The sequence below is a fragment of the Grus americana genome, chromosome 28 (genome assembly GCF_028858705.1).
Source record: "Grus americana isolate bGruAme1 chromosome 28, bGruAme1.mat, whole genome shotgun sequence".
NCBI classification, from domain to species: Eukaryota; Metazoa; Chordata; class Aves; order Gruiformes; family Gruidae; genus Grus; species Grus americana.
The window spans coordinates 2,333,501-2,359,099 of NC_072879.1; the positions used below are offsets into that span (position 1 = coordinate 2,333,501).

The following is a 25,599-nucleotide window of genomic DNA, read 5'->3' on the forward strand; positions in this document are numbered from 1 at the left end:
GAGTCCCGTCCCCCGCCCCGCCTGGAGCCTGCGCGGAGCCGCCGGGCAGCGCCGGGCCATGGGCGGGCAGCGGTGAGCGCCGCGGCGGGGAGCGCCATGCCGCCTCCCGAGCCCATGCCCGGCTACGGGCAGCTGCTGCGCCGCGGTTACGGCAGCTTGGCGGCGGCCGTGCGGGGCTGCGGGGACTGCGGCTGGGAGCTGTCGCGGCGGACCTGGGCCGAAAACGCGCACCTGGGCTGGGGCGAGGTGCTGCTCTGCGGGCTCTGCGCCCTGGGATGGACCGCGCTGCGCCGCGCCGCCGCCCGGAGAGTCTTTCGGGTCAGTTCGTACCGCCGGGGAGGAACGGGGATGATGGGGGACGGGACGCTGGAGACCGCCCGGGCTGCGGGATGGGGGCGCCCGTGACACGGGAGGGCTCGTCCGCCTCCATCCGGGGCCGCATCCCGGGGGCCTGGGGAGCTCGTTGTGTGGGAAAACACGTTCTCCTTCCCCCGGGGCTGCATGCGGGGGGTGTTGCATGAGAGATCCACCCCCCTTCACCCGGGGCTGCATCCCGGAGGACCGAGCATCCTGCTGCACGGGAGAGCTCTCCTCCGCACCCCGTGTTCCCTTAGCTGCATCCCGGGAGGGATTGGGGCAAAGGAGAGGACCACATTTCTGCGTGTCATTCGTGATTTGCATGAAAAAAGATCTTTCCTCACTTTCCCTCCCCGGTGCGGTGGTGGAGAGGATGGCGTGGGGATAGCTGCCGTACTGCGGTGCTGGGCTGACCTTCCTCAGAGCGTGGGGGATGCAAGGATGCGAGCATCCAACCCTCGCAGCCCCCAAACGAGTTTGCTGGCCGTTGTCCCCTCCTCAATAATAAGGTACTTTGTAAGGGACAGGACGAGCAGGACATCCCCGAGAGCAAGAACGGCTCCGTTTAATTTCTTGCTGTGAAAAGCGTATGTGATGAAAGGAGACCTCCCCTCTCTTTCTGATGGCTCGGTCCCAGCAGCGGCGATTTCTTCCACGCTGCTTTCCTAGAGAGATGCTGTGCGCTTCGCTCTGCGGTTACCCTGGCCTTGAAAGGCAGAAGCAACAGACATGCAGTGTTTTGGGTCCGGGGATAGTACTCAGCTCTCAGGGATGCAGAGACGACCCTTTTCTCCCCTACCCGTGAGTGTGGTGGCACGAGGCCTTGAGTAGCTACACGAGCGTGTGTGGTTCTTTGCGGCTCCATGGGGCAGGCCTCATTTCCTGGGTGAACTGCTTCCTTCAGAGGCTGCTTCACAGATTGAAGACAGCTACCTTGCATCCTGTAATTAGATAATTAGGCTATCAGGAGCTACTGCTGTCCTCTCTCTGTCCTACCCACTGCCAAGCCTGCCTTTAAAGTGGCTCTTCCTTAGCTTATCTGGTAATGCAAGGTGGATCTTGACCTTGCACAAGGTTCCAGTCTAAGTCCCCTGGACTCATTTGAAGCTGCTAAAGTGGCAAGTAGGCGAGGTAACATGCTGGCTTTGTGCGTAGGACTGAATTTCTCCTTGTTACCTTTACCCCTGTCTGCCTGTGGCTACCAACGGGCGGTGCACAGCTCCTGGGAAGAGCGGGACTGGGTTGAACGAGGTTGGAGGTAACCCTAGGTCTGTCCAACAAATTGGAGGCAATTTCCTTTGTGCTTCATTTCCTCCATGCGTAAGGCTCGCTTTTACAGAGTGAGTGGTGATCAGAGCGTGAAAAAAAGCTCTTCATGCTGTGGAGTCTGCTCGATGCCTGCGGAGGATGCTTGGCAGCTTGTACGAGTGCCGAGGCATCGTTCCCTCGGAGAAATGGGTCACACTTGTAATTGCAGAAGAGCGAGGGGGGTTGATCAGACCCGGTTCTTGTGGCTACATCTGCATGTGTTACAGTGATGCTGAGCGAAATTGCGATAGCATCGGTTTTCTCCCAGCAGATAGGTAGAAGGGTAGCAAGAGGGAGAGACAACTCTCCCTATATATGTATTTTTAAAGGATCTGAAGCTTTTCTATGTTTACTCTGCTGGACTTGCTATTGGGAAAGCTGGAGGCTGCGACTTTCCTCTGAAACCTCTGGCAGTATTTAGGAAATTGGTTTGTATTGCATGGTCCCTGTACGGGCAGTGGTGGAGTGGGGTGGTTCAGGAGGAAAGTCAGCAAGAAAAAAGCCCTCCTTTTTAACCCTGGGAGGAAACTTCTCCTGTGGTCAAGACTCTCTGCTTCCCAGTGCAGACTGAAAGAGCATCCGTCCTCGTTTTGAATCTTCATGTTCCCTGCGAGAACTGAAACTCACGGTTATAAAAATGAATCCACTCAGTGTCCAGAGAACTCTACCTTCCTGCATGTTATTTATAAATAATAAATCTTGCTGCTTGGATTGTGATTCTTTGCATCTGAAGAGGAAGTGACTTTTACCGCAAGACCTTGAAGCTTGCCGCGTAAAGTGCACCTTACTTAGCTCTGGCCGTGACCTCCTCTGAGAAACCAGTGCATTAAAAGCCATATACCTCTTCCTGTGCCATCTGTGTGGGCCTGTTTTGATGATGCGAGGGCTGGAGCATGTCTCCTATGAAGACAGACTGAGAGAGTTGGGCTTGTTCAGCGTGGAGATGAGAAAGCTCCAGGGAGACCTTAGAGCCCCTTCCAGTCCCTGCAGGGGCTCCAGGAAAGCTGGAGAGGGGCTGGTGCCAAGGGCAGGGAGTGCCAGGCCAAGGGGAATGGCCTGAAGCTGCAGGAGGGGAGATGGAGATGAGATGTGAGGCAGAAATCCTTCCCTGTGAGGGTGCTGAGGCCCTGGCACAGGGTGCCCAGAGAAGCTGTGGCTGCCCCTGGCTCCCTGGCAGTGTTCAAGGCCAGGCTGGATGGGGCTTTGGGCAACCTGGGCTAGTGGAGGGGGTGGCACTGGATGGGCTGTGAGGTCCCTGCCCACCCAAACCAGTCTGGGATTCCGTGAGGATCCTATGACTTTTATCAGTGGGTTGGAGAGAACGGGAGGTAGGTTCCTCGCTCTCTTCTAGGACCAGTGCAGCATTTATCCTGCAACATCTTTGTCGCAAAAGGTCTCACAGTTGGGTTGGAGAAGTGGTAAAGGTTCTGCCTGTTTGGAGGGGTTTGGCTGGGATTTGAAGTGTGGACTGTCGCCTGTTACGGGTGCCTGTCCGTTAGATGTGGTTTTCCCATCATCCTTAGACCAAAGATAATTTCTGGCCCTTTGCTGCTTCTTCACAGAATCCCTGCTTGGTGCAAATACAGAAAGGAGTTGTTTTGGTGGGGGGAAGGTCCCAGTTAGCTGAGAAAATGTGGATTATTGGGTAGGGAAAGACCCCCAGAGTCAGCTATGCTGGGGGCACGGGCATCCCTGCAAAGGCCTGAGGGACGTGTCCTTCCTCTCTGGGGTCTGGCCTGAGAGTCTCTGCTCCTTCTCCTGTTCGCTTCCGAGTGCACAAATTTCACTGATACTTGGGGCACGTCTGTATGAGCTCTCTGGAGCTGCAGACTGCCTTCGGGAGCAAAGACCAAGCTGGTTCTAGGCAAGTGTTCCCATCCCTGGAAGCCTCCTTGGTTTGAGTGCCCCTGTCCTCCTGCCGCAGTTAGTGCCTGAGCTCCGTCGGTCTCTGAAAGCTGCCGTCCTTGGGGTGTCCCCTGTGTGGAGAGTGGCTGCGGCCAGGCTCTGAGGAGTTTGATTAAAAAGCAGCAACCTGAGCAGATATCTCTGCATCAGTTAAACATCCTGGAGGGCAGCTGAGCCCAGCAGCGCCGAGGCCAAGCGCCATTGGAATAGGACCAGGCAACTCCACCTGGGAAAGGCTTGGTGAAGCGCCTGGAGCTCACAAGCCCGTGCCAGCAGTGTCCTCTCCCAAGCAGGTCTTGAGCAGTGCGGGGAACTTGAACAGCTAAAACTAAGAGCACACCTGGATTCACGCACAGAGATGATCCAGAATAGCTGTGGCAAGCCGAAGCAGACACTTGCAGCCCTAAACTACCCTGAGCCATCTTTGCTGCTGGGAGTTAAAGTCCCTAAAGTCAGCTAAGTGTGAATCCGTAAGCGAACAAAAAAAGTATAAAAGTTGCCTCTGAATCTGGTGGTGTTTGTCAGGTGTCACCTCTGTCCTTAACGGCTGCCTGCCTTTTCTCTGCAGTGGGTAAATGTTTTCCATTTTTGGCCCAGATGCTAGTCAGCTCGCTGTCTTAGGGGTGTCCAAATTTGTAGGGCATTGCAGTGTCCTCTGTGAGGAAAAGTGTTGTGTAAATTGGAAAATGTGCTCTGGAAAGCAGGGTTTCTAGGTGATACGGTATAGCCTCAGGAAGGATGTGGAAGCTGGAAAGAGAGGGTCCCTGTTATCCCTTTCAGTGATTTATGCAACTTTTCTCCACCCTACGGTATTGTCAAGATTTGTTTTTCCAAGCCCTGGTCGCTGTGTGACTTGGGAGGGAATTATCCCTGTCCCCAAAAACCCACCACCCAACACAATCCCTGCTGAGAGCAGAGGACACCGAGCAAGCCCAGGGGTGGGAGGATGCTCTGCCTCACCGCCGCCTCACCGCCATCTCCCCGGCCCGGCCCCGCTGCCTTCTGCCCGCTGTTTGAAGCACAAACTCTGGAAACTCAAGGGGAGAAAGCCACAACAATGGGTCTGTTCTTCACCCCGGGTGAACGAAGCTGCGCTGCCGCGTCTCGGAGCGGGGGCTGCTCTCCCCGTGCCGCTGTGTCAGCAGTCAGGCATGAGGCGGTTATTCAGCCCCCGAGCACCCTGTGGGCAGCTGTGTCTTGTCTTCAAAGAGCGTCCTCTATTGCTTTTCTCTCTTAGGGGGGAAATTTTACTGCTTGCAGAGGAACCGAGGAAGAAATAACGTCTGTTGGTTTGTCACTATTGTCATAGTGCTTTTTTCTACACGTTTATTTGGAAAGCGTTGTCCAGAGCCTAACACAGCTTCCCAGTATCCCAGCTGCTGTGCGGGCAGAGAAACAGGCGCTGTGTTCCTGGCGTAGGGACGGAGCAGCGAGAGCTGGAGCTCTTTGTGCTGTGCTCAGTTCGTTCCCCTCTCCTAGTGGGGCCACAGCCGCTGCCCTTGGGTCCCCAGGCTCCGGGGGACTCGTTGCTTTGGGTTTAGAGAGCAGGGACGCTTTACTGCGTCTTCCCTTCTGCAGGCTCTGCGCCCCGTCCCCGATGTGGCGGGGGGTGGCAGCCGATCCGGGAGCGGCATCCAGGCTGGGTACGGAGGGGACGTAGTCCCTTGGGGTGGAAAGGACGTCGCAGCTCTGAGCAGCAGCACACCGGGCTGCGGGGAGCTGCGCCACCGCCGCGGAAGGGGCCGTAGCTGTTGGTTGCGGCCAGGTTTTGAATTGGAGCTCTGCTTGATCATCATCATCATCTGCATTGAGTAAAAGCTGATGTAAAGCTGCCAGTTCCCCGGGCTGAGGATGCTTCGTGCCAGCCATTCCTTTGTGTTCCTCTGGGGAACTCGTCGTGCCCAGAAGCCAGACGCGTCACGGCTGGGATTTGGCCACGTCCCTGTCTGTAGGCTGAGGGGGTGGCAGAGGCGATGAGGACGGTCTGGGGGATACGATTCCTCTGTAACAAACCTCAATTCATAACCCATCACTGCAAGCCTGCCAGGTTGCTGGAAGGACTCATGTCCTGCTGCTTTAGCTGGTTGTAGATTTAAGGGCACTGGCTGCTTTCCTCTAGCACCGGAGGCTGTAAAAAGGGAGAGAGCGTGTGTCTGCTTTTTGCTACGAGTATTTTTCTGACACTTCAGCAGAGCTGTGGGCAGCGACAGTTTCCATTCGGTTTCTGTTTCCAGCCCGAAACCGCTCTCGCAGTGTGCTCTCACCCGCTGCTTTGCTCCTTCCCTCCCCCCCACCCCTCAGGTTGTGCGGTGCTGCGGGGGGACAGGCACGTCCCTCAGACCGGATAATTTTACAAGTGAATCAGAAAATGCCTGTGAAGGTTTGCGTGGGGGTAATGAGGAGGAGGAGGAGGGAGGAAGAGCTGCTCGCCCTTTAAGCAAAGCTCCATTACATCACTTGCCAAGAGCCTTGGGCTCTTTCAGCCCGAGCCAGATCTGCTGTTCCCGCCGCAGCACCCGTCACCCTTAGCAACAGGCATCTCTGCACCGTTGCCTTGGGAACGGCAGCCGGGTAATGGGAGGACATCCCCCACCTTGCGCATCTCCCACCCCCAGAGAGGGAAGACGTGCCTCCCGCCTGCTGTGGGCCGCTCTGCACTCTCCTCGGCTTGCGCTTCCCCGTGCGAGCGGTCCAGGTTTTGGTGGGGCCTCCCTGGGGACATTCATTTGTGTGTCCCCCTGGCCCCCTGTGTGTGTCGGGGCTCTGGGAGATGCTGGGACATCTCTGTGTCTGCTCCAGGGCCAGCTCCCGTTTCTGTAGTGCTGGGGGTACGGCCTGAGATGCCCTGTGGCTATGTAAGGGAGGAGGAGGGCTCTCTCCAGGGCTTGTCGTGAACCGTATATGCAGCGAGGGCTAAAACCTCTCTGAGCGTTAGCTGCCGTGGGCTGGAGTGGGGTAACCCGTCCCTGGGTTTTGCTTTTGCTCCGGACTGGGAGCTGCTGCCATGCCTGCAGTGGACTGGTCATCAGGCCGTGACTGCGGGCTCACGGGGGCGATTTGCCACGCTGCTGCCATCTCTGCCGAGGGTCCGAGCGTCCGTGAAATGCAGCATGTGCCTGCCCCATGGGTGATGGTCCTTGTCATCAGCTTTGCCTGCCCGGGGTAGAGACGTGATGTCCTTCACCCTTTGTGGGTAGGGAACTGAGGCGCAGAGAAGCAGCGAAATGACTTGGCTGGCGATCGGCTGCAACAGGGATTTGAGGCTGAGCTCAGCATCCTAAATTCAGCCCCAGCTGAGGAGGGCAGGGGCCTCTGCAGCTTGGTGGCGTGGTGAGCTGTCCCCATATCCGAGCTGCTTCTGTGCTCCGCTGTATGGAGACACAAATAATTCATGCTTTCTGGGCTCAGGACTTTCTGTCTCTGCATTATTTATTCACCCTTCAAGCTTCCTTCTCTTTTTCCTGCCGTGGCTCCTGTTGGAAGAAGCCTTGGCAGCGGCACGTTCCCGCTCTCAACGAGGACAGCCGTGCTCTGAATGCGAGATGCGTAGGGGAGGCCAGAGCTGCCCCTCTCTAGCTGGACGGGATACGGACAACTTGGCAGAGCTTTGTGGGGCTGGTGCTTCCAGGTCTGACCAGTGCTGAGAAATTCAGAGCTTAGAACAAAGCGCTTCTAGGCTGGGACAATGCTTGGAGTGGAGTCCTTTGAAAATCTGATGCAGAGAGGGGCTAAAAGCCAGAGCAGCCGCTGCCTGGGGACAGCTGGGGCCTTAATATAGCCCTTGAGCATCGAGGAGCTGAGCGCCAGCTGCAGAAAGTGCTGACCTGGGGCAGGGTACAGTTACGTTGCAGGCATTTTGTTTTCATCTCGAGCTTATCTGCTCTCTCCCTGGGGACCTCTCAGCCAGGGGCCTTTGGGTGTTATCTGTGTTTCAGGCAACGAGTGGACCTTCAGCAACGCTCGCCCGTGTCAACCGCTCCCCTGCAGCTGCGGGCTGCGGAGCTTGGCTGGGCTGATACGGCTCTGTCGCTCTCGTGACGAGAAGCAGAAATGGTGCCTGGTGTTGCTCAGCTGCCACGGAGGGAAAACATCCGTGCCCGGAGCCTGGCCGAGCTCAGGGCACGCTCGGCGTGCAGCATCACTCGCTCTCCGGCCTGAGATGAAGGGTAGCATCAGCTGCTCCATTTTGCTCCTGGGGAGCTGAGGTTGTTTAACGCTGGGGCTTTGCTTTTACTGTGGTTTCCGAGTTGTCCCTGGCCTCGGCGCCCCAGCTCTCTCGCCGCTGCAGAGCGCGAGTGTCGGGAGAGCTGGGCAGTTGGCGCTCATCGTCCGCGGGAGCATGGGGAACTCGGCGTGAGAAAGTTTCGTTCTGATTAGTGCGAGCAACCCGCAGAACTGGTGGTTCTCCCTTCCCTCACTTTGGCCATATTTGGGGAGGCTTTGCCTCCTATTTCTAAGTCCTGACCGGTGGGAGGGGCGCTTCAAACCACAGTGGAGGGGAAAAACCAGCAGTGTTTCAGCACTGGTCAGCTAGAAAAGCTGCTGGGAACGTGAGTGAGCGTGGGTAGGTGTGGGGGAGCGAGAGGATCCAGTGCCTCAGCCTTTACTGACTTGTCACCTGCGAATCTGGCCCCCTCCAATGCTGGTTGCACACACGGAGGGGGTCTTGTGCCGTGCTGGTTGGGGAGCAGCAGCGGCTGTGCGTTTAGGACTCTGCAAAGCCTTTGCTTCCTCTATTGAAAGAGTCTTTTCTGGGAGTTGGCAGCGCCGCAAGGTCCGTATGCGCAGGATACCTCTTCTGGGTTTCCTTGTGCAGATCGGACTCGATTTTTATTTTATTAGTTATTGACTGTGTTCTGCAAAAGCCAGCTGTGGTCAGCCCCGCTCCTGGAGCGAGGGTGATGGAGCGGTGCCCAGACTGTGGGATGCATGCCGTAGGCTTCTGCCTTCTCCGCGAGCTTTCCAGCACGGCCAAGGCTGAGCGGAAGGATCTCCAGCCTTGCGTTTTTCCCTGCTTCAGGCTCTGTCTAGAGCCTCTTTCACCTCCTTATTCATGCTGTAAAGAAGGAAAAATGGGGTTTGGGACCCTGTCTGGTAGTGCAAACGGCATGCAGCGCTCAAGGCTCTTGGAGATGTGGTGGGCTCTGCCCTGGGCTCCCCTGGGCCTGTCCTTCTGCCCTGTGTGACGATCCTTCTCCCCTCTCCTTGCAGCCCTTTGGGGAGTGGTGTAACTTGCAGCCGAAAGATGCTGCCAAGATGCCCGAGAGCGCCTGGAAGCTGCTTTTCTACACGTTATCCTGGTCGTATGGCATCTACCTGCTCTTCTTCACCGACTACCCCTTCTTCTATGACCCACCGTCTGTCTTTTATGGTACAGTAAGAATGCAGGGAGAAGCGGGGATGGATTAGGATGTCCGTAGGTTCGCAGGACGTCTGGGTGGAACAAGGGAACGGGGCTTGGGGTGAGCGAGAGAGAAGGCTGAGCCCCTGAATTGCCTTTTCTGGGATGCTGTGGGGACAGGAGGGGCACAGCAGGCTGGCTCTGCTCATTTCGTTACCGAGAGAGTCACCTAGTGGCTATTGCACACAGCGGGGACGGGGATGTGTCCGCTCCGAGGGCAAGGGGATCCAGTAGTTAAGGCAGGAGAGAAGTAAATCAAGGCTTCCCCCTGAGCTCTAGGGGAGAGAGTGGGTCCAATGCCAAAGGCAGGGTTCTGGAGCCAGGATACCTCGGTTCTCCTCCAGCCTTTGCTTCCTCCGCATCTGCGAGGTTCTGGATGGGAGCGCCTGAGCACAGCAAAGAAGCGCGGGGGCTGCCTGGGGCAGCTCTGGCTGCTGCGGGCTCCCCGCTGGTCGCGCTCCTGTCTCTGCTGCTGACGGAGGCTCCGTGCTCGTGGCTGTGGGTTCACCCGGGTGTCTCTTGTCCCACCCCAGACTGGAAGAAGGGCATGGACGTGCCCACAGACATCGCCATCGCCTACCTGTTGCAGTGCAGCTTCTACGGGCACTCCATCTACGCCACCGCCTACATGGACACGTGGCGCAAGGACTCCGTTGTCATGCTTCTCCACCACGTGGTCACGCTGACCCTCATAGCCTTCTCCTACGCTTTCAGGTGAGGTCCCTGGCTGCGATGCTGCCCCTCCGCACCGACCAGCCTTGGGCAGCTACGCAGCAAAAGGTGCAGCCTTTCTGTGCTCGCGTGCATCTCACAGGCACGTCGCTGGAGTCGGCGCGGGTTCTCCCCTGCCTCCGCGCTACCGCAGCAATCCCGGTGCCCGTGAGCCGTCGCACAGTGCCAGACCCACCCTGCAGCACATTGCCGCGCAGATTATTTGGGGAGCCTGTCTGCTCCTGGCCTGATGGACCCTGGGTGCTAATATCGACCCGCCTCCCCACGCGTCTCCCTCCCTGCTCCCCTTTTTCCTGCAGGTACCACAATGTGGGCATCCTCGTGCTCTTCCTGCACGACGTCAACGATGTGCAGCTGGAATTCACCAAGCTCAATGTCTACTTCAAGCACCGGGGGGGAGTCTATCATCGCCTCAACGACGTCATCTCCAACATCGGCTGCCTCACCTTCAGCGTCAGCTGGTGAGTTTGCCTGCCTGCCCAGCCCTGATCCCGCTTCCGACCGTCCTTGCCAGCTTTTGCAAACCCCCCCCCGTGCCCCCGGGGTACAGCCGGCTGCGCATGGGAACAAACCCTTTCAAAAACTGTTTGGGAAGAGGTTCCCGCAGAGCCTGACCCCATGCTGGGCTTGGAATCCTTCTGTAGTCACTTTGCCGTCTGTCACCACTGAAGTGCCTGTGAAATCTCGCTTGCAGCATGACAAATGACCCCAGGGGAGGGGGAGCTGTTTCCATGTTCCCACTGGCTTGGTTTTAGCAGTAAGAAGCGCTTTTGCAAGAAGGAAGTAGGACGTGGGGCTGTCCTAGATTCCAGCCTTGCAATTCCTCTCGGGGCAAGGCAGGAGAAAATAAAGATGAAGAGTAGAGACGAGTAACTCGCAGGTCGTCACTCGTTTGTCCCTTTGTCTCCTTCCTCCCCCTCCACAGGCTGCTCTGAAAGGGGTGGCAACAATTTGAGGGGAGGGAGAACGGCGAAGGTTTTTAGGGATAAACTAGGGATGCACAGGACTGGGAAAACCTCCCAGCTGTATTCCCATCCTGTCCTCCATCCAGCTGAGAGAATCTGCACTGACACCTGCCTCTCTACCCTGAGAAAGCCCTCCTCTGCCCACAGAAATCACCTCCCTTCGGCAGCTGCCCTTTCACAGGGTCTGCGTGAAGTCCTGTCCAGAGCCAGCCTGGAAGCCCAAGCCAGACCCAAGCTCGGGGGCTGCAAGGGGAGCTGGCGAGGGCTGTCTGGAGGCAGGAGGCTGTGCCGGGGGGAAGCTGCGCTGGGTCTCACGCCTCCCTTGAGGACCATTAAACCCACCCTGCTCCCTCTGCCCTGGCAGGTTCTGGTTCCGTCTCTACTGGTTCCCCCTCAAGGTGCTCTACGCCACTTGCTACTCCAGCCTCCAGTCGGTCCCTAATATCCCCTTCTACTTCTTCTTCAATGCTCTGCTCCTTGTCCTCACTCTGATGAACATCTACTGGTTTCTGGTGAGTAGGGGGAGCTCAGCAACCCCTACGCTAGCTTCTCCCTCCTCTGCCGCTCCTGCATAGCGCCCGCTGCCTGCCTGTCTTGGGGGCACTGCAGGGGTGGGGGAGACTTCAGAGAGCTGGGGGATGGTGCGGGGGGGAGGAGAGAAACCCACGGCAGTGCCTGGGGGGCTCCTCTGTGCTGGAATTCCGACCGTCTCGGACCTTGGGGATCCATGGCGGGGGGAGCAATGATAGCGGTTGGGGCAGGCTGGAACTTGATATGGGTGTAACTGCTCTGGCGTCCCCCGAAGCTTTGGGGAGGGGGTGAGAAGGGTGGACTCGGGGGGCTCATGTCAGCAAGCTCGACCCTGGGCAGAGCTGAGTAGCATCTGAGTTCGTCATCCTGTGGGGATGAAATCTGTTGCAGGGGTGCTGCCTCCCTCTGCTGCGGGTCATCCACCACGTCCCAGGGCTTTGGCCATCCCTGAGGGAGCTGCCCTGCCCTTCTTGGGGTTGGGGACAGCAGAGAAAGGTCCCACTCAGCAAACGGGAGCGAGTGGGTCGGGTGGAACAGCTCTAAGCCTTGGCTTTTGTGGCTGACAGCGTCTCTCCCCCCACAGTACATCGTCCTCTTTGTGGCCAAGGTGCTGATGGGGCAGATGCAAGAGGTGAACGATGTGCGGGAGTACGACGTGGAGGACAGCAAGAAAACCACAACGGCCAAGAAGAAAGAGGCTGGACTCCAGCTGCCCAATGCTCTGAAAGAAGGGTACGTGGGCAGGGGGGTGACACGCACGTACAGCACCCGTGGGCTAGGGGAGGGGGATGCTGGTGTGCCCGTCCATCTTTCTGTCCCGAGAACCCTAACCCGCCCCTGCCCCTGCTTGCCACACAGGACCGGCTCTTTGCTTGAGGCTGTTCTTTCCGAGCAGCATCTGCGCTTCATGCGGTGGGCGCAAAGTCTGGCAAGATGCTGGATCCCACAGGGCAGGTTTGGTTGATGGGAACAAATTGTCCGCGTGAGCCTATCGAGACAGATCTGACCTCAGCGGCGATTTGTGAAAGTAAGGGAGGGAGAGTCGGTGCGGAGCGTGCGCTCACTGCTGTGCTCTCTTTCACAGGATGCACCTGAAGAATGGACTTGTCAAAGACAAGCGGTTATAAGGGAAGCGTGGCTGCTGCAGCCCGGGCAGCCTGGCTGGCTCTGGGGACTGACCCAGGACCCTGTGCTCAAACCCAGCGAATGAAAGGCACAAGGAGAACTTCATCCCCGATACCCCTTCATCCCCTGCCTGGAGCAGGGGAAGAGATGCCACTGGCAGGATCGGGCCCCTCCTGGGGCTTGCCTATGACCAGGCTTCACCTGATGCTGATGTGCTTTCTGTAGCCAGTCCGTGCTGGTTCAGTTGAGAGGCTGGTGACTTTGCTGGTCCAGGTAGGATTTGGAGCTGGCTTTAGGTCCCCTGGTGTTTCTTCTGTCACTCCATTCCTCGGCTATTTTCAGTCTCTTTGTGATTTCCTCTGTCTTTATTGTTGGACCCTCCGACCAACCCTTCCTCAGCAGCCCCGAAGGGTCCTCTGACCCAGCGTGAGACTGGGGAAGGAAGCGTCCTCTCCTCTGTTGGCATCGCCGTCCCAGGCGAGGGGAGCCCAAAGCCAGCTCTTCTCTAGCTGCCAAGCAGGGACTAGAGAGGTGATGCAGTGCAGCTCCGAGCCTTCCTCCTCAGGAGGGATCGCCAGTACAGAGCTGCCCACGTGTATCTGGAGGCCCAGCACGGTTCTCGTGAGCAGGTCTGCCTGGAAACCCAGCTCTGGAGCATTATTGCAGCCTCCTGTCCTGCCGGATGAGGGCCAGGAGATTTAATTTGCTTAAAAAGCTGATGTAAGTCTCATAGTTGCTTAAAAAGCCTGTCCCAGTCCTGCAGGGTCCCCTGCCGAGGGATCTCTGGCTCTCACCCAGCGATGTCCGCTTGCTCAAGCGAAGAACAAAATAGTTTCTGCTCCCTGTGGTGGGTTTCCAGGCAGCACCGGCCCCGGGGCTGGGCTGGGCGGTGTGTCCCTGTGCTGGGCAGCCCTGCGGATTTTACAGCCGCTCACGCCAAGACTTGTCCCATCGCTCTCCCCTCCTGGGGCCGGGACACGCAGCTCCTGCGTCCTCCCAGGGAAGGGAAGCTCCCTCCCAGCTGGGGACGGCCGGCAGTGGAGGGGGGGACTCGGGGTGTTAATTCCAGGCATCGGAGGGTGGTTGTTGGGTGGGGTTTGTTTTTTTTTTTTTCTTGTTTGGTCTGTCATATTGATTCAACTCCAGGCTCATTGCATGAACCACGGGGGAATGTTCCTTGGTAAACAGAAGGCAAAACGTGACTTGGGCTGGGGGAAACTGTCCCGCGCTGCGGCAGGATCTGTCACCCGCTCGCTCGTCGTCGCCTGGCAGGGTTTCGGGTGGGGGGGGGCATCTCAGTGCTTTAGTTCCTTGGCTTTCAAGGAAGGAAGAAATGAAGGGAACCAATATCCCAGGCCTTTTTCAGTCGTAGCAGAGTTGGGGCAGCGCCGGTGCCAAGTTGGGGTAACGGCAGCACCTGGTCAGCACGTGCGCAGGAAAACTGAATTTCATAGAATCGGCTTGCCCAGGCTTCGACATTTAGCTGGGTAACTCGGCCAGCGGCACGTGTGTGTGTAAAACCGGGTGCGCTGCCCGCAGCGGTGCTGCGATGGCTAGAAGGGGCTGTGCAGACAGGGGGGGTCGCGGGGCTCCTCTGCCTGGCTGGGGCAGGGACGGGGTGCTGGGGGAGGGTGCTGACGGCTTTCTGTGCCGGCCCTGGGGCTGGGTGTCTTGTGGGCAGGGTGGCATGCGTGCGGCTGGGAGCTGAAGCGAGAGTTTAAAGATTTGCTGCGCTGGAAGTAGGGAGGTGCCAGATGCCGTGATTTGGGAGGAGGGAGCGAGAGGAGACCCTGGTCTTTGTCTGTCCCTGGGTCTGGGTGGGATGTCTGCAGCGGATGGGAGCAGTGCTTGACCTGCTGGCAGCTCTGGATGGGGAGGATCTGTACAGCAGTCCTTCCCTGCCTCTGGGGACTCTGTGGTTGGACCTCGATGGCGTAGGGATGTGGGAGAGACGGTAGGAGCTCCGAGGGCAGCTGCCCTCCCGCCACGCAGCCTCAAAGGGTTAACAGGTCCTGGGGAGCCGTTCACACCCTCTGCCCAATCCTGGGAATCCCTCTGTGCTAATTGAGCACTAACCCGATCAAAGGCTCCAATCAGGCAATCAACACCCCCCTGGCCCCTGTCTTCAGGTCCCCAGCCCCAGCCGCTCTTTGTCTGCGGGAAGGAGAGCAAAGCAATGTGGCTTCTCCCCACGCACGCCAGCTTTAGAGCAGGCCTTGCCTGGGCTCTCCTCAGCGTGGTTCTGGGGATGGAGCTGAGTTTGCAGGAAAGTTTACTGCTAAAATCCTTGGGTCTGAGCGCCAAGCCCAGCCCGAAAACCCCCGTTCCTGTGCCGTCCGTGCTCTGGCGGATCTTCCAGAAGAGAAAGACGCTGCCTTCTACAAACAAAGACCTGGCGGATGCCTGTAGGGTGGAGGAATTTAATGTCCCTGGGAACATCATCCGTGTCTTGGCTGACCAAGGTACAGAAACGCCATGGGTTGGGTCCTGCCTTTTGGAAGCCACGCTGCTCTCTGGGCTGGGAGATTTGCTCCGGTCCTTCCCTTTCTGTCTCTTGGGTGTAGGTAGGAGAGGCTGGGGGAGGACGGGGCAGTGGCCAGAAGCGGTCTCCAGGAGAAATCGCTGCTGTGTAAACTCTGGTCCCTCTGGATGTTGTAGATAATTATTTACGGTTTAGAAATGCATCGGTAGACAAGGTGGTGGGTGAGGGTGTGGAGCTGTGTAAGGCTCTGTCCTGGAGTCACCTCCTGCAGTCCAGAGATGCTGGTTTGATCCCAGGTGACTGGTTTGACCCGTCGGGGTGGTGGGTGCAGCGAGTGAGACCAGCACCCAGCTTTGGGTGGGGATGGGATGCTCGGCCCTTGGGCTGTGTCGTGTCCCCCCCCTCCTTTTTGCCCTCGTGCCTCTGGCTGACCACGCAGCACATCTGGCTGCTTCAGCCTGGGGCCTCTCTGAGCCGTTCTCAGTTACGTGGGAACTGTTTGGTCGGTGTCCTCTAGGTCTCAAGACACCATGGAGCTCGCTTCTCTTGTGATTGAAGGTTTCCAACGGAAACCTTGGGCTGGCTTCAACAGGCAGCTTACCAGTTCCTAACATTTGCTGCTATTCGCCCTCCTTTCCCCTCCATCCCAAATATCTGGCACCCACAACCACCCCCTTGTACTGGGGGGAGATATTTACAGCTGAGGAAAAAATAACTCACCAAGACGTTAAGTAGAGGAGATACTGGAATGGCTGTAGCATCCCAGGGCCACGGGCTGAAGCCCAGGCTAGTGTTTGTGCCTCCAGACCTTTCTGAAGGCCATGCCATCAGGCTGATAGACCCTATCGCATCATTGTCATCTCAATCTGATGACTGTGGGTGTGCTTGGCTGCCCGCCTCCATCAGCCCCATCTTTGTCTCGCTGTGCAGCCAAGAGCTTAAATTGGAGCACTGGGAGGCTGATCCTGCTCAGCGTAACAGGTTTCAACCACCGCTGCCTCTATTTCTCCTTCTTTGTCAGGCCACTTCATTCATAACGGGCAGCCCCAGAGGTTGCTGTGTCTGCAGAAGCGTCTGTACTTTAATCTCTCGGTGCTGGAGGAGGGCGAGCGCTTGACGATGGCTCAGCTAGAGATCAAATTCAGCCACAACTCCTACCACACCTCCGGCCAGGGGCAGGTTTTTGAGCTGAGGCTCTACCAAACCTCCCAGATTTCTCTACGGGGGATGCCCCCCAACGAGCACGGCCGAAAACTGCTGGTGGAACAGTCCTTCGCCCAGCTGCACAAGTCTCTTCTCTTCAACCTGAGCAGGGTGGCGAAGGACTGGAGAACATACAGCAGGAATCTGGGCTTGATCCTGGAGATCTCGGTGAGTGGCAGAGATGGTGCATCAGCCCTGATGAGCGGGGAGCTGCAGAGCCTCTGTGCCAGCATCGACTCCTTCCTGGACACCTCTCTCCTGGTGGTGACCCTCAGCCAGCAGCAGTGCAAGGCTTCCAGGAGGAGGAGAAGCGCTCACTACCCCCCCGTCACTCCGAGCAACCTCTGCAAGCCCAGGCGGCTTTACATCAGCTTCAGCGACGTCGGCTGGGAGAACTGGATCATTGCCCCGCAGGGCTACATGGCTAATTACTGCCTGGGTGAGTGCCCCTTTCCCCTGACCGCGGAGCTGAACAGCACCAACCACGCCATCCTCCAAACCATGGTGCACTCGCTGGACCCGGAGGGGACCCCCCAGCCCTGCTGCGTCCCCGTCAGGCTGTCCCCAATCTCCATCCTCTACTACGACAACAACGACAACGTGGTGCTGAGGCACTACGAGGACATGGTGGTGGACGAGTGTGGCTGCAGATAGCGGAGCGGTGGGGGAAGCGTGTGCCGTGGGCTCCTGGCTGAGGCGGTGGATGAGTGATGGAATAAATCCAAGTGTGTTAAATCCCCTCTGTGCTGGTGGTCAGGGAGGGTCCCGTTGGGGCGCTGAGTGTCGGAGCTCCCCCCTGGAGTCATGATTTACTAATAGCCGGGTGCTCGGCCCTCCCCGCGGCTGTCTGCTACAGCCAGCAGCTTATTATGGGATTATGATCAAGTCTGATGCTGGCTGTTTAGTTTGTTTATGATGCTGGCACCAGGTTGTGAATCCCAGACCCCTCGTGCTTGGCCAAGCTGCCGCTGGTCCCAGCGAGGGACCCGCAGCAGGGCTTGTGCTTTTTTGGGTAAATGCTGCAGCTTGCTTAGTGCAAAAAGAAATGATGGGTTTTTTTTGGTGAAATGATGGTGGTGGGGCCCTGCTGTGCCGGGAGGAGGTGACGTGGCAGCTCTGGTCCTGCTGCAGGAAGATGTATGGTGTCACAGCACGAGCTGCATCGCTGCGGCTCTGTGTGACTGAATCCCTTCCCGCAGCGGTGTCGGAGCCTGGAGGGGCGCGGGTTTCGTTCTCTCTTGCTGGGGGAAATCGAGCCTGAGCTACTTCTGTTGTGCGGTTTGGGGGCAGGGGCTGTACATGGCTCCGAGCTGCCGAGGGGCAGGGTGCTGCCGGAGGGGTGGTTGTGGCTGAGGAAAGAAAAGGGGGAGTGGGGGGGGGGGGGGGGGGGGTGCGGTGCCCCGATGCAGAGGTGGGCACAGGGTGGTACGGGGGGGGGGGGAGTCGGTGGCATCTTGTTCCCTCCCAGCCTGCTGGGAGTCAGTGGTTAATTTACCTCATTTGCAAATTGAAGAGACCGGGGGTGGGTGTAGCCCTGCCGGACCAGCCTGACCCGCAGCTGGAGCCAGATGGCAGCCAAGCATCAGCAACGGCAGCTCCGCACCGCGCAGCAGCGTACCCAGCCCATTGCAGTAGCATGGCCATGCTCTTAGCAAGTGTTGTAATGCCGCTAACAAGAGCGAGCAGAGCAGTGCGGCAGGGACCCAGCCCTGCACCGTCTTCTCTGAGCAGCGGTGATCACCGATGGAGGAGCTGCCGCTTTTCTTCCACCTTTCAGCAGTCACGGCCCTGGGGCAGCTGGGCCTGGGCGTCCCTGTGTCGTGCTGGCTGGTGTCAAACAGCTGATGGGACCCGACGCCTGGCCCTGGACTGGGGTTTAGCACCAGCCTGTCCAGCTGCAGCTTTCTGGATCCAGCTTTGCTTTGCTTTTTTTTTTTTTTTGTGTGTGTGTGGGGGGTTTGCAAAGGGGGAACAGAAAAGGAATCTGAATTAGACTTGAAATTGTTTTTTTGTCTCTTTGTTTTACTGTGAACCTGACACCATAGCATAGATTGTGGTGGTGTTTGTTTTTTGCTGGGTGGGGGTTTTTTTGGTTTTTTTTTTTTTTTTGTACCAATGCTGTGTTGTCTCCAAGCTCTGATGAAGTATTACCAGGCTAAACTGGGCCTTCTCCCTCTGGGAAAGCACTAAAGGTTTAACCACTGTTGGACTTGCAGAGGAACTGTCTTCCTGTCCCCTGGGACAGTTTTTGCTAACACCCCTGAGCTGTGTAGCTGCAGAGCAGGACTGGAGTAGCTGAAGTACTTCAGCTGTGTAGCATACTAATGTTTTTATGTTCAAATGTTTTTCTTGCCTAGCAGAGGGCTCCAGCGCAGACCAGCCCTGTGTTACTCCAGCAGATGACCAAGCGTGATGTTGAAACCCATTTCAAGCACTTAACTGTTTTAAGGGCTTAGAGTAGGGCTTAACTAAAGCAAGCAGGAGTCAGTTTTTTCACATTTAGGATAGGCAGGATTAAGAAAACCTTTAAGTATTAGTTAGTTGGTACCTGTGGCAGACTAAGGCTCTCCTTCACATAGGGTGGGGATGGCAGATGCCATCCCTGGTTCTCCAACATGATGGAGGGTGACTGCCCCCCCCCGCCTCACCCCCGACACGGAGCAGCTGCAGTGAGCTGATACACAGGGTGGTGCCAGGCCCAGCTTTGCTGAGCCAGCCCTGTACTGCAGGTAAATGCCATGTTCATGTTTACTGCAGCACAGGGGAAGGAGGAAGAGGAGGAGAGCTGCCAGGCAGGACCTATCACCTCTAGTCCCAGCCTTTCCTAACTCCTGCAGCCCCTGGGATGGTGAAGCAGAGGAGGGAAGAGGGGTAGGGCACTGAACAGAGTTTCTACAGTTCATTTGCTTACCCATGTATGCTATGCACACACCTCACTTTTGTACTAGTCTGTTTAAAAAAAGAAGTAATAAACTTGACATTTATACAATCAGACTAAGTTTTAATGAATGTTGCATGGTTTCATCATTGAAAGTTAGGGGCCACCTTGAATGCAAGAGCTGTTTATTAATATTTTATTGATGACAAACAGGTTTAAAACAAACTGAGACAAAATCAAAAAAGAGTAACACCGTGCTAGCACTGATGTCTGGATTTATAAAACTCAGAGTAACTCTACAAAGGAAAAAACTAGCACAAAGCAGAGGCAAGCATTCCCATCAGTGAAATAAAGGGGGTGAGGGCAGAGGAGGGGGGGTTACATTACTCAATGGATTGCATTGCACAGAGGGTTACAGCTTAAACCTATTGGAAAAGTCTATGCAACTACGCAGCCTACAGAAGGAAAAAAAATTAAAAAGCCCTTCGGCAATGTTAATAAATAAAACAGTCCATCTTACAAGGAAGGAAGGTGGCCTGTGTCTCCATTCTTTCACATTTTAGAAGTCTTAACTCTGGAGGCTTTTTATAAGAAAAGAATGGGTTTTCATTTCCAGAAAGTTTCTTTTGCAGTTCTTGAACTACGTTCACTGCAGGACTGAACAAAAATTTTGAACACCTGTTCCATGTTTATGTGCACGCTACTCACGGTTTGTGGGTATGCTACACCAGGTCTGCACTGGGGGAGAGACACTCTTGAAAAACTACAGCAAATACAGGTTATGAAAGTGGGTCAACAATCTACAGAAAGGACAGTAATGAAAGGGCTTTCCCCCCAGTTACAAAAAGTGGGTTTTACATCATTTAAGTACATTCATATGAGAGGTATTTTTTTTGAGTTCCCCCCAAAAAAAGACTAGAAACACTTGGAGCCCTTTGAGTATAAAGCTAACTTAATTCAAACTTTAAAAACACCTAGGTTAGTGAATCACTCTCTACTGTTCTTTGCCAATTAGGAGGTAGAGGTTAGTCTAATTTAGGGATCCAATAAAAATGGGTCTGTAGGAATTTTAAATTCTCTGCGCTGTTTCTAAAAAGGTTTAGACAGAAATAAAATGCTCCCAGTGTTCCCATATGACTTATTTAAGACATGGGTACAACTTAGAAATTGGATGGCTTCTCTTATGTGCTGTTTTCAGTTTTGACTTCCAGCTATTTCTCAAGCCAGCATTGATGGCACAGCCGTGTCCACTACCTGAAAAATAGGCTCCGGGTTTGGTTTTCAACACCTGAATCTTTCAGCTATCTGCATTAATCACCGAAGAAGCCACACAAAAGCCTAACCCATTATCTCTAATTATACCCAGCTATCAGAGGCCACCTTCCAACAACCGCCTGCTTTGTCCATTTTTCCCAACCTGCTTCAGTAACATTGTAGAGTCTTTACTTCAAAACCAATATAATCCCCAGTTTCCACTACTTCTTCCCCAGATCTGAGGGAGCGAGTAAAGCAGGCCTGTTAGCATCTTTTCCTCCAGGGCCGAAGGGCACAGGAACCCATCCCCTTTCAAGCGCAAAGTTCATCTTACAGAAAGGCTTGTTTTTCACAGAGTAGAGTCCAGACAGTAGCCAATTAAAGCATACAGAAAACACTTTGAAACCCTCCTCCTGCTCGAGCGCGCAGGCTCCTTTCACTCTTAACTGCTATCCAATGTAGGAAGAAGAGGCTGATTGCTGCAACTTTAAATCACACTGAAAGTTCTCAAGGTTGGTGCTCTAATTTAGTTTTGTTTTAAACTTTTTGTAAGCTTCTCAGAACAAGGATCTCCCAGGTCCACCACTAAGAATTCAGAGACAAACTTCTAAAAATTCAGTGCTCCTTTGAAAGAATCTCTTTAAAACCACCTTGTCACAAAAGACCCGTTCAGAATGTGGGCGACATGATGACACTAGGATTTCAGAGCCAGTGTTGGACAACAAAACCTGCATCTCAGAGTTGAGCATCAGCTGTGTTCTGCTGGATTTCTGCTTGGCTTGCTGTCACTTAGTCAGGAACTCTCTCTCTCTCACGATACTCTGCTTCTAAAATGTAAACAGTTACTGCTAAAATATAGTACCCCTTTAAAACGAGAACAACTCTGAGATGAGGGTTTTCCTCTCCCCATCTGCTCTGAAAAGTAATGCCCTGCTCGCAAAGAGAAGTATGGAATGAAGTGAAACCTGCTTAAGGCCCTTCTCTCGAGCTTGTTTGACTGGGGGAGCAGGGACTCGGCTGACCACTCATTTCGGGGCGAGTTGCCTTCCCAGTGAGGCGCCAGCCAGTCCTTTGGTGCTCTCTCTCCTCTCCGGTCAGTCTCCTTGTCTCAGTGAGCTAGCAGTGGGCTCTCTCGCGCGCGCTCCTTTCTCTCTCTCTCTCCTCTCCGTTGGTTGGTTTCTTTCTCCTGTTGCTCTCACACAGTGGTGCTTCAGTTTTAGCAGTGGAAAACAGGTATCCATTTTATTTTATTTTTTTTATTACCCAGAATAAAATGCTGATGAACTAAGCTCCACACAAGCTTAGCTCTTCTTCCTCAACCTGAAAGCAAGAAAGCAAAACAACAGTTGCATTAGGAATGTGTCACTCTTAAGACAGACACTGTGTTCAGGAATTTAAATCGGGGAGTAAGAAGCAGAGGAGTGAACCTCAGGTGCCTTACACTCTAATACTGTGACAGTCCCGTCACTCCGCCATGTTGATATGCACGTTCACCCTGGTAAGTAGAGTCCTGTGACAGCGCCACGTCAATCTGAGATTTAAACTCATCACCAAGGTAACTGTCCTGAAAATGAAAGTGTGTGTTAAGCCTCTAACTCATTATCAAGCTCAAGTGTTCCCCTTACAGGAGCAGAATACCTGGCGGCCAAGGTTAATGATAAAGTCTGAGAAGTTTTGTTGGGTTGGGTTTGTTTTGTTTGGGGTTTTTTTGTTTTGGGTTTTTTTTTTTTTAAATCTACTCTTTTTGCTGCAGAATTTCCACAAAGGTTTTTGTGATAGCTGGCTGTTGAACAGGCAAGCAGCTCAAAGTCAGGGCCTGAGCTGACGTCTATGTGCGCAGCATTTCACTAAAAGTAAAATGCCTGAGTGTAGAGTCCACCAAGTGGAGGAGAATGAAGTGCTGAGGCTAAGTCATAGAAAATGGTTTTAATTCCTATTTTCCTCCATACTAGGAAACAAGTATGTGCACGCACACAGATCGCAACATAAAACCCAGGAAAAAGAGCAGACTGTACATCAAATGCTGCTTACCTGTGATAATTCTGGCTGGGAGAGCCCAGGCTGACTCATCTGCGATGGCTGACTCATGGAGATATACCCCTGAGTCAGTGGACCCTGGGAGAAAGGCTGGGACACCACATCTTGGCTTGCTTGACTATTTGGAAGGTTTGACTGACTAGTTCCAGGAATCCCAAAACGATTTTTCTGGCGCCCACCACGACCAGTCTTTCCTTTTGGCGCCCCACGTCCTGGAAAAGCGTGTATTCCAACCAACAGTGAGAAGTCTTACACATACAAACCTGTGAGAATTAACTGTTCCTGTAAAGACTCAACCACTCACGAGATGCAATGTTTTGTATGTACTCAGCATAGCAGGTGCAGAGAAATCAAAAGACAGAGCCACCAGTGTAGACACGGCAAAGGGCCACTCACTAGAGGCTGCAGCGCTATTGCGTTTGTGCTCCATACAACTAAGATTTATTACTGAAACATCATTATCTGCTCTCACCAGCACTGCTGCAAGAGTAGCAAAAACCATTCTCCAACTTTAGACCTAAAATGTTGTTTCTGTAGCATTTCCCCCTTGCCCCCATACCTGCGGCTGGTCCGTTAGCCTGGCCAAAGTATCCTGGCGGTGGCATCGGTGGCATCACAAGGTTGAAAGGGATAGGAATGTTCATCGCAGTGACGTGGCTGGGGCCAGCACTAATCATCCCGATCTGGTCATGGGTTTGGAAGTACATGTTGGATGGGCGCCCTGGGGAGGGGAGGAAAAGCCACAGTGATTTCAGACATACCAAATACTTAAAAATCAATTAACGTTCCTGCTTTTAACAGTAATGGCAGACATTGAGTTAGACTACAGGGGCTTCTACATACAGAGAGCAAAATCCAGGCACATCGTGAACATTTTCACTTGTTAAATTTCCTATTTTTCTGTAGTGGCTCTTCAAACATTTAAAAGTTTGAAGTCTGTAAGATACCATACCCCAAGGACTAGTTGGGGGAAAGAAAATAGATCTTTAGAGATGTTAATTTTGATAGCTTCCTTTACCTTGGCTGCTCCGGTCATAGACAGATCCTGGAATAATAGCCTCGCGTGCATCATACATGGCAGTGGTCATGAAACGGGCACCCTGGAAGCATTACAGGAGTTAGACAAAGCCTTTGCATAGAAAACTTTGCACTGCAACTTTAGTGTAAGTTATTTTGGATAAAAATCCAGTTAAACTCCACAGGTCATGCATACTGTACAAGTGCTAAGGAAACTAACTATTTCTAAGACATGGAAAACTATCATTTCAACATGACAAGAAAAAAATTCTACAGGCAACCTATCTCAAACTGCGAAACACTTCAATTTTCAGTCTATTTTGAGGTTCCGATGATAATTCCTCCCTTGCTCTGTTCCTGCCACTGTTCTTCTGTGATGGCTGACAAGCTTCCCCCAAAATGACTACTTATGTTAAAGGACTAAGTATAAAACTTGCAGGCTGAGGATTAGAGTACAATGCTATTAAGTTCACGTGCCTAGTGATCTTGCCATCTCACAGAACAGTTACTTTACGTTTTGTTCACCTCAGAAATTACCCCCTCATAAAATTTTGCAGTAAATAAAGTGCAATAAAAACAGCACCAAAAAGGCTTTTCTACAAGTGCTCAACTTAGGAACAGCTGAAACAGCAACTTACTTGGGTCATACTGCATTAACTAGGCAACAAAAATGAAAGTTACGGATGTGTGAGGGTACGTGGGTGACTGTTTATTCCATCCATTTGTACTTGATCAATTAACCCCCAGTTGCTTCATGCCACAAACATCTGAGAGACAAGAAAGGTCAACTTACCGGGTTGATCGTATTGACAAGTTTCCGGGGCTTGCTGAACTGCATAAGGCTTTCCCGGAGGTTATTCAGTGGTCCCTCCACCAGAACCTTCTGCTCCTTGTAGTAATTCAGCAGGTGATTCCAAAGTGGTTGTTTAGACAGTGCTTTTGGGTTCCCAACAATAATTACTCCATACCTACAGAGCAGCAGACAAACAGAAACTAAAAATAACTTTGAATAAAAATAAAGCCATCTTACGCATTAGTGTCAGAACAGCCTCGAGGTCAATCTCTGTTGCAGTAAAATCAAGGCATCTAATGGAAACTCATGACAGCAGGTGCAGGAGACCCTGATGCAACTGTTTTGTTTACAGCAAACAATTTCTGAAGTATGACAAAACACTTGAAAGGAGATTGCTGCAGTCAGTTTCTCAATAATCACAAGCTTCCTTTTGCAGGCTTGACAAACATGTCACTGCACTTGACCAACCGCACTGTATTGGTTTGAAAGCTTGCAGGAACCGAGGAAGCCAACCGATATAGCCTTGACTCCACACCACCCTTCTCAGTAATCAAATCCATTTTAAGAGAAGGAAAATGGTAAAAAATAGTTGCTGGAAGGAGTAAAGAAACAGATGAAAGGAAGAATTCTGTCCTGCAAACGAAGGGGAACAACATGCTGGCATCTACACACTACTGATGCCAAATGGTAACAGTGCTTATTTTGAGGTTGCTCTTGGTAAACTGTAGGGAATGTGGAAATCACTCAAGGCTCCTTTAAACTGGGTGGGGAACAGGCCTGCTACCCACAAAACACAGGCCTCTTGTTAGTTAGATTGTACCAATGCTTGAGCAGATCACATTAGGTCTCTAGAATAAAGAGCTGTCCAATTTGACTTTACCTTGCCCTTGTAAGAGCTACATTAAGACGCCTGGGGTCATTCAGAAACCCTATTCCTTGGTGTTCATTGGCCCTCACACAAGAAAGGATAATAAAGTCCTTCTCTCGTCCCTGGAAGGCATCCACACTTGCAATTTCCACTTCCTGAAACAGAGGAAAACATGTAAATCAGGGAAGCACAGTGCAAAACAGTTATGCTACCAACAGGCATTACAAAACACATTGGCTATGCAGTAGCAGTTCCCATCATTTGACAAAAATGTTATTTTTTTGTAATGATGAATGATTTGGTAATTCCACTGGTCACTAAATAGTTTCCCTAAAGGAGAACAGTCAGTCTCAGTTTAGAACAAATTATTTTTATGTTCACTGCTTTACGGTTCTCATATTTCCCCAAAACTGGCATTTGCACTATGGAAAGCATCCCTTTCCTAGGTATGGTGCCAAACAGAATTCTGGCTATTCCAAAACCTCATAGTAAGACAGCTCCAAATTAGCACTGCTGCTCCCACCTACCGAGAAACCTGAATCAGAAGGACAGATCATTCCTGGCAGGAGTAAAAGTCTTTCCACCAAGTCTTCCTTCAGTGAAAACACTGACCAAGTTCTCAGTATTGCAAAACAGACTATATTAAACATAGAACCACCTTGTTTGTAGCAACAAATTTTGATGTTCGGTAGAGGAGTTCCACTGATGGGAGGACATAATCCCAAGCAAATAAATACTATGAC

General features: G+C 53.6%; 3 protein-coding genes across 5 annotated transcripts in view; 2 read left to right on the forward strand and 1 right to left on the reverse strand.

Annotated features, from left to right (window-relative positions):
* On the forward strand, nucleotides 1–19,003 carry CERS1 (ceramide synthase 1). 2 transcript variants are annotated; one of them, XM_054805783.1, is made up of 8 exons: nucleotides 7,327–7,404; nucleotides 7,506–7,736; nucleotides 8,782–8,941; nucleotides 9,505–9,685; nucleotides 10,003–10,164; nucleotides 11,033–11,180; nucleotides 11,783–11,931; nucleotides 12,284–12,422. In XM_054805783.1, exons 3-8 carry the CDS (start codon nucleotides 8,827–8,829, stop codon nucleotides 12,324–12,326), a joined length of 798 nt encoding a protein of 265 aa, XP_054661758.1. In that variant the 5' UTR covers nucleotides 7,327–7,404; nucleotides 7,506–7,736; nucleotides 8,782–8,826; the 3' UTR covers nucleotides 12,327–12,422. The 2 variants fall into 2 exon arrangements, with proteins under 2 accessions (XP_054661757.1, XP_054661758.1); XM_054805782.1 differs by lacking the exons at nucleotides 7,327–7,404; nucleotides 7,506–7,736 and adding an exon at nucleotides 1–318 and having other exon boundaries at nucleotides 12,284–19,003.
* GDF1 (growth differentiation factor 1) lies at nucleotides 14,573–19,003 on the forward strand. The gene is made up of 2 exons (XM_054805960.1): nucleotides 14,573–14,786; nucleotides 15,828–19,003. Exons 1-2 carry the CDS (start codon nucleotides 14,573–14,575, stop codon nucleotides 16,661–16,663), a joined length of 1,050 nt encoding a protein of 349 aa, XP_054661935.1. The 3' UTR covers nucleotides 16,664–19,003.
* The window catches only part of UPF1 (UPF1 RNA helicase and ATPase), a 23,231-nt gene continuing 16,621 nt past the window's right edge, over nucleotides 18,990–25,599 (reverse strand). For both annotated transcript variants that reach the window (XM_054805777.1, XM_054805776.1), the window contains exons 18-24: nucleotides 24,869–25,011; nucleotides 23,989–24,163; nucleotides 23,197–23,278; nucleotides 22,738–22,899; nucleotides 22,173–22,390; nucleotides 21,583–21,705; nucleotides 18,990–21,461 (exon numbers count right to left, since the gene is read on the reverse strand). In XM_054805777.1, coding sequence (XP_054661752.1) covers nucleotides 21,586–21,705; nucleotides 22,173–22,390; nucleotides 22,738–22,899; nucleotides 23,197–23,278; nucleotides 23,989–24,163; nucleotides 24,869–25,011 — 900 coding nt within the window. In that variant the 3' untranslated portion in view covers nucleotides 18,990–21,461; nucleotides 21,583–21,585. The remainder of the gene's footprint in view (nucleotides 21,462–21,582; nucleotides 21,706–22,172; nucleotides 22,391–22,737; nucleotides 22,900–23,196; nucleotides 23,279–23,988; nucleotides 24,164–24,868; nucleotides 25,012–25,599) is intronic.